The 13070-nt window shown below is 38.8% G+C and overlaps 2 protein-coding genes across 5 annotated transcripts in view; one reads left to right on the top strand and one right to left on the bottom strand.

Annotated features, from left to right (window-relative positions):
* The window catches only part of ric8a (RIC8 guanine nucleotide exchange factor A), a 36414-nt gene extending 32478 nt beyond the window's left edge, over positions 1–3936 (bottom strand). The window contains exon 1 of the mRNA XM_084364103.1: positions 3640–3936. Coding sequence (XP_084220229.1) covers positions 3640–3735 — 96 coding nt within the window. The 5' untranslated portion in view covers positions 3736–3936. The remainder of the gene's footprint in view (positions 1–3639) is intronic.
* Positions 3937–7999: 4063 nt separating this feature from the next.
* The window catches only part of ppp6r3 (protein phosphatase 6, regulatory subunit 3), an 81077-nt gene continuing 76006 nt past the window's right edge, over positions 8000–13070 (top strand). The window contains exons 1-3 of one of the 4 annotated variants that reach the window (XM_084364646.1): positions 8000–8277; positions 11135–11277; positions 11412–11645. In XM_084364646.1, the coding sequence (XP_084220772.1) occupies positions 11419–11645 (227 nt within the window). In that variant the 5' untranslated portion in view covers positions 8000–8277; positions 11135–11277; positions 11412–11418. The remainder of the gene's footprint in view (positions 8278–11134; positions 11278–11411; positions 11646–13070) is intronic. The other 3 variants (XM_084364647.1, XM_084364644.1, XM_084364645.1) reach the window with 3 other exon arrangements.

The raw sequence follows: 13070 nt of genomic DNA, 5'->3' as shown, positions 1-13070 counted from the left end.
CTACAATTTAATATTGCTGCATTGACTTAGACCTACAAACAAACACGTATGTCATAAGTGTCCAGTTACTTTCCAGTTACCAAAAATGAATCCACACCAGCCAGAACCCAGAATTCTCAATGGCAGTGGTATAAAAAAGTAAATTCACTCACTGTGCATATGATGTGTGCCTTGATTGATGATGTTTAATAAGGTTTAATGATTTTTGAGACATTTATGTTGTTACGTTCTTGTAAAGAATGCTGAATAAACCAGAGCGGGCTAAAAACAGAGGAAAACTGTGCATACCGAGAAAGGTATATAATAGAGACCATGCAGATTATAGACCCTAGTCTCCTGTAACACTAAGCTACTGTACTATAGAGCTCTGAGAGATGAGGATCTCTCAGAGCTCTATAGTACAGTAGGATTTGACCAGGCTGTAGGAGACTATTTGTGTATCAGATAATCTAATCCTATTGCCTGCAAGATCAGCTCCCACACAGCACAAATCTCTGTGACTGAGAGAACCATGCGGCAGCGCTCACCTGGCTCACATATAGCATGTTGTTAAGGTCAAGTGGCAGATTAAACATATGAAGCACACCCACTTTGAGATTGAGGATTCTATTTTCATGAATCCAGTGGCTCAACATGGCATAGATCGCAGTCACAGGCCCTGCCCACTGAATCCAGGCATGCTAAAAGCACTTTTTGTAGACAGGTTTGCGCCCAGCAGTTATAGGGTGGGACCCAAATGAATACGTTATTATACATTATAGATTGGCGTGTTAGATGTTGAGACACTCGTGGCCAGAGCCATATATATTTGTCTCCTTTCCTTTAATTGTTTCTGGATGATTTTCTTACTATAATGTCTCCAGGTCAAGAAGAGAGGTGGGGATGAAAGGGTTGACATGCCCATCTATACAGTTCACAGTTGCTTGCTTGCTGTCAAAGCATAAGCTAACAAGCAGCAGCAAGTGGTGCAGCATGCTTCACAAACAGTTTCTAAGTGCCTAAGTGTTGCCTCACAGGTTTGCCCTACCTTGTATAGAGGTGTTTGACTTGCAGCCGTTCCTCAGAAATGAAAAAGTACCATTCCCTTCTTTCCCCGTTTTTTGCATAAAGCAACATTATGTTTTACCTTAAAATAAAAGTTACAAAATCATTTTAATGTGACAGTGATGTGTGATGGCTGAATGGTGTCTCTGTCTCAGCCACTCAGCCCCCCATCACTTGTTTCTGAACTACGTAACTTCGGTGAGCAAGCTTTAGCATCTCCGTGAGCAGCGCTTTACAGCAGTACACCACACACAGTAGGTGTAGGCCGATTATCAGTTGCCGATTATCATTATTCAGCATTTTTTCGATTATTGGTATCAGTGATTTTTTCTGTCGGCTTGCTGATAAAATAAACATATTTAAAAATGTGCTACTTTGGCTCTGATGCAACATCCTCTCACACAATGTCCCGCCCACAACACTATCTGATTGGAAATACGTCACAATTAAAAAAGCCACAAAAAGATACAGAAGTCACAGCAGTCTTCATTTCCAGTGATTTCTACATCTCTCATTTTTCTGAGATGTAATGAGAGGAACACATACTAATAGTACAGTAGGATTTGAGGTCTTCTGAAAATTCAGTTTTTAGTCTTCACCTAAATTTGTTGGCTTCCTGGCACAGACTTATTTCTTCTGCAGAGTCCATATGTTCTGATGGGGTTCAAGTCAGGACTTTGTGAAGGCCACTCCAAAAGCTCAATTGTAGCCTGATTCAGCCACTCCTTTAACACGTTTGATGTGTGTTTGGGATCATTGTCCTGTTGGAACACCCAGCTGCACCCAAGAGTCAATCTTCTGCTGATGATTTTAGGTTTTCCTGAAGAATTTGGAGATAATCCTCCTTCTTCATTATTCCATTTACTTTCTGTAGAGCAGCAGATCCACTGGCAGCAAAACAGCCCCACAGCATAATACTACCAGCACCATGCTTGACAGAAGGTTTGGTGTTCTTGGGGTTAAAGGTCTCACCTTCTCTCCTCCAAACATATTGCTGCTCATTGTGGCCAAACAACTCAGTTTTTGTTTCATGTGACCACAGAGTTTTCCTCCAGACCTGTAACTGCTTTGAAAAGACTCCAAGTGACTTTCCTGACTTGTTCAAATCAATAATGTGCTCTTTCAGAAGAACAAACAAGCCCTTTTAGGAGTAGCTCTGGAAATGTTTTGTGGACTACAAAACTTCACTCGTCTTTCCATCTGCACGAGGGTGAGTAGATAATGACTGAATTTTAATTTTTGGGTGACCTTATCATTTAAACTTTGGATGGATGCACCTACCCAGTGTTTTATTTTGTGGCGCTTAACCAAAGTCTTATATTCCAACTGCTGAATACCCAAACTTTTAAAGGTAGTACACACACACACACACACACACACACAAAGCAAAGGTCCCTGTAAACCTGAACAACTAGCTGCAGTGGGGGCTCAACCTTCAAACAAGGTCATTATGACTCTTTCTGAGAAAATATTAAATCTTAATGAATTGACATATGACAGTCCTACAGTGAAAATTCCTGCGGCATTCAGCCCAGCTCTGCCATTGCTGCTGGTTGTTTGTAGAGCACCACCCTTATGATACTGTGAAGTGAAGTGATTTACCTAATCAAAATTTGATTGACATCTGGCACAGGCAGACTATTGGTGAAATTAGTCTTTAATTGACAGAGGATTGTAAGCCTCTGATTGGCCAAGTTAAAAAATGATTGACAGTTACTGCCCCCATTTGAAACTCATTCTGCAGACACACACTACTCAAAGATGTTTGCGCCCTGTCCGGAAATATATCACTTATCACTGACTTGAGTCAACGTAGAACTTTTTAACTATATTATAAACCTGAATAACGTGGTGCCGCTCAGCCTCAGTTCAACTTTACCCAGTGGCTACTTGCAGTAGTGCAGCATAAAATTACCCTGCAGCTCAAACAACATTTTTCCCTATACAGCACCATTATAAAAGAGAGGTCAATTATGACTCCTTTTTTCATTTCATTTTTTGGTGTATGTGTCAGGCAAGAAATTCTCATTGGACTGAATAGGCACCATCTTTGGAGTCACTATCTAGCTCTTATCATAAATCAGCGCTGTAAATCTGTTTGCTAACATGTTTGCCATTTTAACAATATAATATGCCAATGTTGAATTTAGAACATCTATGTTATTCTGCCCCCAAGTGGCCAAAAAATGCAGTTTAAAATCCTCAGTACTGTATAAATAATCCTGGGAAAACCTATGGGCACACTGTGTCACATATGACTGTCACAGTATTGTTATGCCAACAAATGCTGTTTATCAAAGGTAATGCAATGACGACATTGTGCTTTCTAGCTATATTAATAATAATCTTGTGAATTGGATAATCTACACTAACTATACTACATTAACCAGCCATGGTTTCCCCTTAAAAGGACAATGCAAGCCCCATCATCATCATCATCATCATCCTGAAAAGGTGTCTGTAACTGACCTAAAGCTGGGACAGAAGCTATTCTACGTCAGCAAAACAGGCAATTTAACCAGAACATAAGTGTGTATAATAAACTTAGTATTTCTATCCAGAGAGTACGTCTTATGCTGCTGTGCTAATGTTTACCTCCTTGTTGAAGCTCAGAAGAGCCGTCAAAACAGTGTCTTGCTCTCCCGTCTCCATTTTCTCTATGATGGCATTTACATCCATTTTCATCGTCATTGAGCTAGCTGCAGCTTCCTCCTGAATTCACCGTCAGAGCAGCTCTCTGTTTGTTTGCCACTCAGACCGTATATAAACTCTATGGCTGTCACCACCCACCAATGACGGCATGATGTCTGAATCCCCACCAGCCGGCGAGAAGCGATTAACGGAGAGGATTTATGCAAACCAGGTGCTGCGTTCATGTGCTCAAGGGAAGGGCGGACGAAACAAAGTCTCTGGTTAAAGTATTTGCATATTGTTCGGAAGTGCAGTTAATCTTAAATTTCAGATGGTAATCTCGAATTTACTATCTTTTGTTTAATAACAACAACAAAATGATAGCAATCACAACAACGGCAATATATTATGATTATTATTATTATTATTATTATTATTATTATTATTATTGTTATTATTATTATTATTATTATTATTATTATTACTATTATTAATAATGATAATAATAATAATAAGAAGAACAAGAACAATTATAGCTGCTGCGCAGCGATGGGTCGGGTCCGGGCTATTTTTGGCAAATTTAGGCAACTCTGAGGCTGAGCAACAAAGTGTAGAACAGGAAGACAGACAGTTGACATCATAATGTTCATTTTGCATTAGTTGAGGCTTGAACTTACAACCTCTGACACCTAAGTCCATCTTCTATCTCACTTAGTTAACTGGCTAGTGACAGATCATGTGAGGCTTTACAAAGTGAGTAAGCTATACACTGTCATGCAGGCATATTTGTAACCACTGTAAAAATAAAAATAAATCTCTGCCTCCACATTTCCTGTCTCTCACTGTATTATCCATATAGGCAAAAATGCCCCCCAAAAAGATTGGTTTGAAATACTGCTCTCTTGATTTAATCTTTGTTTTGCTGTGATTTTTTTATATATATGTTTCCCACTCACTGAACTAGATCACTGATCCTGTCTCCTACTCTCAGCTGGATCAACTTTAAGTGATTCTCCTTCTTCAGTTTAAATGGAGGGTGTCAATCAGCATTAAAGCACATTACCGCCACCTATGTTTCGACTGGAATTACATCACCACAAAACAAACACAAAGTAATAAAAAATTCAGTTATTAGGAAAAAAATCTGAAAATACACATATTGCATCTAGACAGCATGGAGATGTTGGTAATTTGTTTTTAAAAATGATTGATTTGCTCCATAAGTGAATAACTGATGTTTAGCTATGTCATTACTGCATTGACTCCAATTGTTCACATGAAAGAAAAATTTAAAATGCTGTGAAAAATTCAGTTTTTGAGGCTCAATTTTTCATAAATCAAAGGAGGAGAGAGGAAATAGGTTTAAGAAGTTTTACAGTTTTTGAAAAAAAACTGAGTGATGTACTTCATGATTTTTAATAGGTTTAAATGTACAAAAGTTTCTTCAATATTGAGTTCTGAAGCTGCAGCAAGTATGGTTGATTTGTTATGATTTTTCAAAGTTTTGAACTTTAGACGCTTGCTGTAGCACCACCATCAGGACTATTGGCTTGGGTTTACAGCTGAGGTAATCTGGCATGAGACTGGACCTTTGTGCAAAATTTGGTTAGCTTTCATCCATGGTCCAGTCCAAGCTATTTGTTTTATTTAATTTAGAGGCTTGCTGTGATGCCACCGTCAGGACAATTGTCTTGTGTTTCATGTTGAGGACATCTGATATTTTGATCTGTCGTCATCATCATCATCCTGGCTGGGTCTTGAACCCACAACCCCTAACACCAAGCACCAGCTCCTAACTCACTGAGCCAATTGGCTGGAAGTGAGATTTGCTGTGTGGCTTCATTTGTCGACTCAGGGAGTCACTGTTGTCAAGGCAGATTTCAAAAATGGTCAAAATGTCAGAAATTCTGCTACCTGAACAAAAATCTGATAATACATAAATTGCATCTTGACAGCATGGAAATGTTGGTGATTTGTTTTTAACTTAAAGTGTTTTGCTTCATAAGAGAAAATTTGATGTTTAAAAATGCCACTCTTCCATTGACCCCAGCTGTTCCCATGAGAGCAGAATTCAAAATGTTCTCAAAAATTCAGTTTTTGAGCTAAAATTCTGATATTTGCCAAACTCCATCAACCATGACTGCAAAATATTCTCAATTTTTTTCAGGAAGATTGAAAATGTATTTAGCAAGAATTTGATAGTATATGTTTACAGTACTGTTTACAGTCAAACATTTTGATGCACTGTAGGCTTAATTTTTGATAAATCAAAAATCCGAGAAACAGGTTTTGTGGAGGACGGTCTGAAGATGCTCTCTAGCAAGTTTGGTGACAATTGGGCAAAAATTGTGGGAGGAGATAGGTTTTATAAGTTTTACAGGTTTTGAAAAAAACTGAATGATGGACTTCATAATTTGTAATGAGTTTAAGTGGACTAAAGTTTCAGCAGTATTGGGGCTACAGTTTGGTGAAAGTTTCAAAACTGTAGCATGTACTGTTGATTTTGTAGGTATTTTTAAAGTTTTTAAATTTAAACGCTTATTGTGCCCCCTCCCCCAGGAGGAATATTGACATGTCCTTGGAATTAAGTAAATCTGGCATGGGGCCGGACATTTCTGTAAAGTTTGGTGAGTTTTCGCCCATGGGAAGTATGACCTCCTCGGAAGAAGAAGAAAGAAAGAAAGAAAGAAAGAAAGAAAGAAAGAATTCCTAGGAATACAATAGTGTCCTGGCAGCTTAGCTGCCCGGACCCTAAAAAGAAGAAGAAAAAGAAGAAGAAGAATCACCATGAGACCCTGCGTGGTCCTTTGCTATCCTTCAAAAGGATACAGCTCCTCCTATTGGGGTTGTGCAGTTTTGGCTAACCTATAATTAGCACACCTGTGCAGTTTCACTGTGATTTTGACTGAATGCACACTGAAGAAGGGCGTCCTGCCCGAAACATCCGTGTGGCAAGAATAAACAGTTTAATGAGATTGCTGTCCTTTATTTTTCTTCTGTTTATTCACTACAAGAGGGATTCAGCACCCTGTACTGAAGCTATATAGCCTACGGAGTTGAGCGCGTTGTTGTCTTTTTTGTAATAAATATTAATTTACAATTCCGTCTTGTTCTTGCTCCTTCATCTCTTCTGTCTCCATGTCATTGTCTGTAAATGCAACCTACTTTTTTAAAAATTATCAGAATCAGAATCATATAGGCTACTTTATTAATCCCCGAGGGAAAATTGCTTGCGTTACAGCTGCTCCCATTCAAAAGTCTTAGAAAATATGCAGAAAAATAAAAACTATAGCTATACAAGCCAGAAAAATAAAAATAAAATAAAAACATAAGAAATGTACATTCTACTGGAAATAGACATACAGTACAGTACATACAGTGTAATAAATAATGCTACAGTTGAAATTACAGTGAAGCAGTCCTTGGCTTGGCAGTTAAATCCTTGTTCTCAGGCTCCCTCCTTCAATGGTCATATGTACAAAAGAAAATCCCACAAGTCAAATGGAAAGTGAGAAGAAAACTAACAAAAACTTTCATTTTGCAGTAGTTAAAACATATAAATAAACTCAGTATCATATATATAAAGATTAAAGAATAAAAAAATTTTTATACTGAGGTAGACAGTTGGAATTAAATTAATATACTGTATAAACAGGTTGTGTGGTGGTGGTAATGTATATGCTTAAGAACCGGCTATAGACAAGTAAGAACAGGCTCTCCAGGTGATGCTCATAAATGTGATAGTTAGATAAATTGTAGACAATAGTAAAATAAATAATCTGCGATTAATAATAAACCATGATGCAATGGCAATCATCTAAAAAACATGTCTGCATTTTACAATTTTACAGCAGTAAGCTTTTTCAGTAATCCATCTAAATTATAATTTTGAGTTACTATAATGACAAGCAGTTTAGTATCGTCTTGAGTGTTGGCTTGGTTTCACCTTTCTACACTAAAGTGAAAGTGATCTCAAAATACAGTGCTATCATAATCAGCCCCCTTCAGTAAACTGGGCGTTTCTTGGCTAGCAAAGGGCGTGTTCGTATGTTGCGAGCATGTTCGATTTAGAAGGCATAGGAAACGGTCGAGCGGGGTTAATGTTTGAATCAAAGAATTCTCACCCAAATATAATTTTCTAGGAATTGAAATAAAATTAAATACAGTTAATAATATTATTCCATTACCACATGACTTTTACTAAATATACACAGTTAATACACCAGTATAAACTCCGTTAGTCCGGGCCACAGAATATTTTTACTTCGATTAAATGACGCTGTGTAGTGGCATTCGCCGTAGCCAATAAAACCTCGAGGCCTGGTTTGAGCGATGGGATAACAACCAATAGTTTTACTGTGACAGTTTGAGTGACAAACGCTGTAGCTGTAGTGGGGGAAGGGGTCGCTGAAGTTGACGGAACCGCCATCTTGAAAAGTGCCCTCCGATGATCTCCCTTTTCGCGCCTGTCAGAATCAGTTTTAAACGCTTTATTTTCCTTACTGGAATTTCCTATCACCTATCTGTTCGTTTTATTAAGGCCTGGGACTAATGGCAAGATAAGCTACATGCTGGAGACTCGCCGTTTACCGTTGTCTATCGGTAGGTACACTTGTCAGCCCATGCACTTGGTGCTGAAGAGACGATTAGCCAGCAGTCTTCAGATAGCAGGCTAACGTTAGCTGGCTAGCAAGAAGCTTACTTGGCCATCTTAACACTATGCTGTCAGACGCTCTTGGTGTACCTCTAGCTAGCTAGAACAGGGGTAATATTAACATGTCATATCAGTGTAATTAGGGACCGCGAAGCCATAGCGATATTTAGGTGGCCAACTTCTCAGCCCACTGATATCAGCTCACGTATGCCGGTTCCCCAACGCTAGCTTAGTCAATTTGATCCTGTTTTTAGGTAGCCAAGTTAGCTAACAATAGCCAACGTTAGCTAGTGACGTTAGCCAGGTTCCCTGAGCCGGTATGTTTCTGTTGCGTTAGTGGTAGACTGTTTTGGGCCCTGATGTGTAAATGGTCTGACGTTGCTGCAAACCTAGTAAGGAACGTTAGTCAATATTACCTATACAAATCAGATAATGGCGTGGATTTTCAGATCTTGGTTGTCTGTCTGTCCAACCCATTTTTAGCTGAAATTAACGCCAATGCCTTTCCTGACGTTGTTCGGTTTAACCAACGTTATTATAACGCCATCGTGTTTTTTCAGAAACGTTGACTTTGGTAGCGATTCGTGGATTGTCGGACATCATTGTAGCTAGTTAATGATCATGTCGTTTGACTCTAATTTGAGATAAAGATGTGTCTTCAACAGGGCTGGTTCGAAATTAGTACCTGCAACGAACCGTAGAATTCTGTGTATAAGCCAAAGCTGCTCTGTTGATTTAAGTTACGTTAAAGAAAACGCTGTTGTATTAATACTTTGGAATGCGCAAAATACGTAGGTTGGGTACGTAGTTAACAATCGAATTCATTTAAACAGTTGCTAGTTAGTCTCTAGACCATATATGTGCGGGTCTCGTGGCAGTGGCTGGTGTACTGGGACATAAAGTCAGACACTGCAAAGCCGAAAAAGTTCATGTCCCTGAGGTTCTGCTGGTTTGATTTAGTATAATTCTTATATGAATTCTATAGTTTCAATGTTTTGTCAGTGCTGGACAGCTGTTGCTGAGTTAAAAGAAACAAACAAAAACGCATCATGGATGGACTAGCCAGCTACCATTAAACCTTCACAGTAGTTTTTAGATCACCGGGGCTAGAATCTAGAGCTGTACTCAACCAAAGAAAATCTTGTTCTTAACCACTCGATGGACTGAGAATTAGTTGCCAACTATTTTAATATCATGTAATCTAAGGCATAGTTTAGTTTTGTGGCATTTATGTATAAATATGTGTGTATATATGGGACACAGAATTCATTAATACAGAACTTCGGATTAATTCTGTCTCTCAGTCATAGTTGTGTCAGTCTTTGTAATGATGTATTTTTGCCCTGAAGCCAGTACTCCACCACCTGGTCACTATTTGGACCTGGTTACATTAATTTCTGACAGAAGGTTGATAAAATGTACACTGATGTAAGGTGTCTAACTCCAAACTCATAGTCAACTGTACTCTGTAGCTAAAGTAGTCTACTTCAGTACATTTATTTGGTGTAAACTTGTTGTGTTGTCACATTAAACAGCAGTTCACTGTTTAACACTTCATGTTCCTCTGAACAGAAACTCTCAGTTCCGCTGTGTGCCTCCGCTGTAAGCCGTTAGCTCAGTCAGCTGTAAGCCGTTAGCTCAGTCAGCTGTAAGCTCTCATGCTTTAAGGCACGAAACAAACTGCGTCTCTCCTACCTCCCACGCAGGACGACCGAAAATATGCCTATCACAAACAGACAATCCCAAATGATAAATTGAACGGACTACTTCTTACTCCAACGGAGCGTGTCTTTTCCTGCTGTTACCGTAGTTATCTCTCTCCACAGCGATGTGTTGGTGCTAGTTATAATCACTGGCTGGCCACTCATCGCGAAACCTAACGTTATGAGAATTGTTGTGTGGTACCGGGCCATCTATCCCCTCAGTCACAAACTTCTTGCTGGCAGGACTTGGCTAAAATGTTGTGCTGGTTAAACCAAGAGGGCACTGAAAATCTGTATTGATATTGGCAGGAGGAAAGTTAGCTGTGAGCAGCAGAGTCTTGTGATGTGTGTGGCTGTGACATTTTAGCAGTGCATAGAGAAACTGTCTCCTGTGTTTATCTCATTGGCTCTCCTGATCGGGTTCTATAGAGACCACCGATCAAAGTTTGAGCCGTTATCGGCTGATAACAATTCGTGCCTGATCATTTGGAGAAGCCTTAATGTAATCCGTTAAATAATTTTTCAGGCAAAAATGTCAAACATTTGCTGGTTCACGGTGATAGATAGATAGATAGATAGATCCCCTAGGGGAAATTAGGTTAAGTGATGCCAAGTTCAACAGCCAAACCTACAAAACTAATGGTAAAACAACATAACAGCTTTCAAATTTGAAGTAATTTTGTTTTTACCTGCATTTCAGTAATATTGCAGGGAGGAAGAGTACAAGCATAATCAGCCACAGTGCGATGTTAGATGAGCTGGAGACAACAGGCTCTTGCTGAACCTCTGTAAACAGCTCACCTCTAATGCCTGAACAACTTATTTTACCTGCAATGCTGTGTCATAGAAGTGAAAGATGTATAGGGAATAAAATATGTATCCAACATTTAACAGCGGCTCTTGTGACCTCTAGTCACAGCCTAGACCATCCTGCTGCTATTTAACGCTATCAAATCAAGACACGTGTGTCATCAGTTAAAGACACATCTACAAGCGGGTAGCCCTGTTTGAATGGAGATGTATTTGTAATAGTAACTGTACCATTAAAATCTTAATGATATCCATCCCCCTGTCTCCATCTGTTTGTGGCTCCTCCTCACAGGCGTGTGCTGTTGAACTGCTGTATGTGTGCTGTTTATCAGTGTCCATCACCGCTGTAGCCTGGAATGGGCCACAACTCCCAAAGACTAGAACACACCTCTTTATAACCTGAGCTCTGCCGTCTGGACCCCAACATACACACAGGTAGGCATAAGAAAGACATGTTAAACAATCCTACAATTCATCATAGTCATCTAATATATACTAAAAACTTGTGACAGAATATTTATCTTGTATTGATTGATTTAATGAAGCATGTTGTGACACACATTTTTTAGAGCCAACATGTTTTGGAAATTTGACCTCCACACCACATCCCACATTGACACGCTGTTAGAGAAGGAGGATGTGACGTTGACGGAGGTGATGGATGAGGACGATGTCCTGCAGGAGTGCAAGGCCCAGAACCACAAACTGGTTGACTTTCTGCTGAGACCACAGTGCATGGAGGACCTAGTCACGTTCATCACACAGGAACCAAGTACTGATGTTGAGGAGAAGGTTAAATACAAGTAAGAAAAGATTGTGCAAAGGATAAAGGGGATCAACCTGAAGGACGTGGCTTTTCACCTTTTTATTTGGCAAATACATGTAGACACACCACTAACTCTCACTGTTTCTTTCTGCTCTGTAATACAGCCATTTATTTAGCCATAAGTGCAAAACTGGGAAGCATCTGTCTAGTGGACAGTATGTCTTGAAATTGAATTATGCACTATAAAACTTTTCAACTTTTATGAACTTCTCATGGGTCCCTGCAGTGCCCAATGAAAGAATGTTGGCAATTGCAGAATGTTTAAAAGTGGCAGCAGGGAAATGCTGGTCATCCCTACACTACAGAGGTCCCTGTTGTCTTTTGCCATTTTTGCCAAAATAGTCAGAAGAACTAAGTACAAGATGGCTGCAAGTCATTAAAAAGTCATTGAATAGTCTTTTATTTTGAATTTGTGAGGTCTTAGTTGCCATAAACCCTTTTTTAATTTTATTTATTTATTTTTACTTTAAATTCCCTTTAGTCAAAAATTTGTGAAGCTCTTCTGCGTGAAAAACACCATTTATGATGTTGTCAGTCTTTAAACTGATCATTGAACCTAATATTAGGTTACCTGTTGGCAAAAATGCAGATTAACACACTCTTAATAACCATTAGGGGTGGGAATCACAGGTTACCTGACGGTACATGGCAAATGATACCAATCATATCAGGATACAGCGATTCTGCAATAATCGCTATACTGCAAGACAATCATATAACAATACATCACGATATCTGTCTAACTGAAGAATACAAAATGGCCAAAGCTGAGATGAAACACTGAATAAAAAGTGCATAAAGTCATAGCATAGTGCCTCTCTTACAAACACACTGATTGTAACTTGCCAATGTTCACATGTGCCATCACATAAACTGGCAAATGTCCAAACTGATAGAAGACAGTTTTTCAGTCTGTAAATTGAATTTAAAGAACTATAGGACAACCATGAAAACAAATTTCAAAACAAAAAAAAACAATTTCTTTTATAGAAAGGCACATATAAAAAAACAAATTTTAGTGCTTTGCAAGCATAACCAACTTGTGTAAGTAAACCTGTACACATTTTATGCTTATACCTTTTTAGAAGCTTAACAAACTTGTCTTCATGTAAACCTGTACACATTTTATGCAATTACTTTTTAAAGCATGAAAAAACTTGTTTCGTGTATATCTGGACACATTTAAATGTGTATCAACTTGTTTTATTTAAACCTGGAACATTTCAGAGTTTACAGGCTTGCTTTACATAAGCCTGACAACATTTCAGTGCTTTGAAGTAACTTGTATTAAAACCTGAGCACATTTCAATTCATCCTCAAATATGCATGTCCTTCTTCAGAAACGGCAACTGATCAGCATGCTTGGAGGGGAGTGCACTTCTCTGAGCGGTGATTTGCACCA

Source organism: Pagrus pagrus (assembly GCF_965226575.1).
Source record: "Pagrus pagrus genome assembly, chromosome: 10".
NCBI classification, from domain to species: domain Eukaryota; kingdom Metazoa; phylum Chordata; class Actinopteri; order Spariformes; family Sparidae; genus Pagrus; species Pagrus pagrus.
The sequence above is the reverse complement of the archived record's forward strand: the minus strand, read 5'-3'. Positions and strand labels throughout refer to the sequence as shown.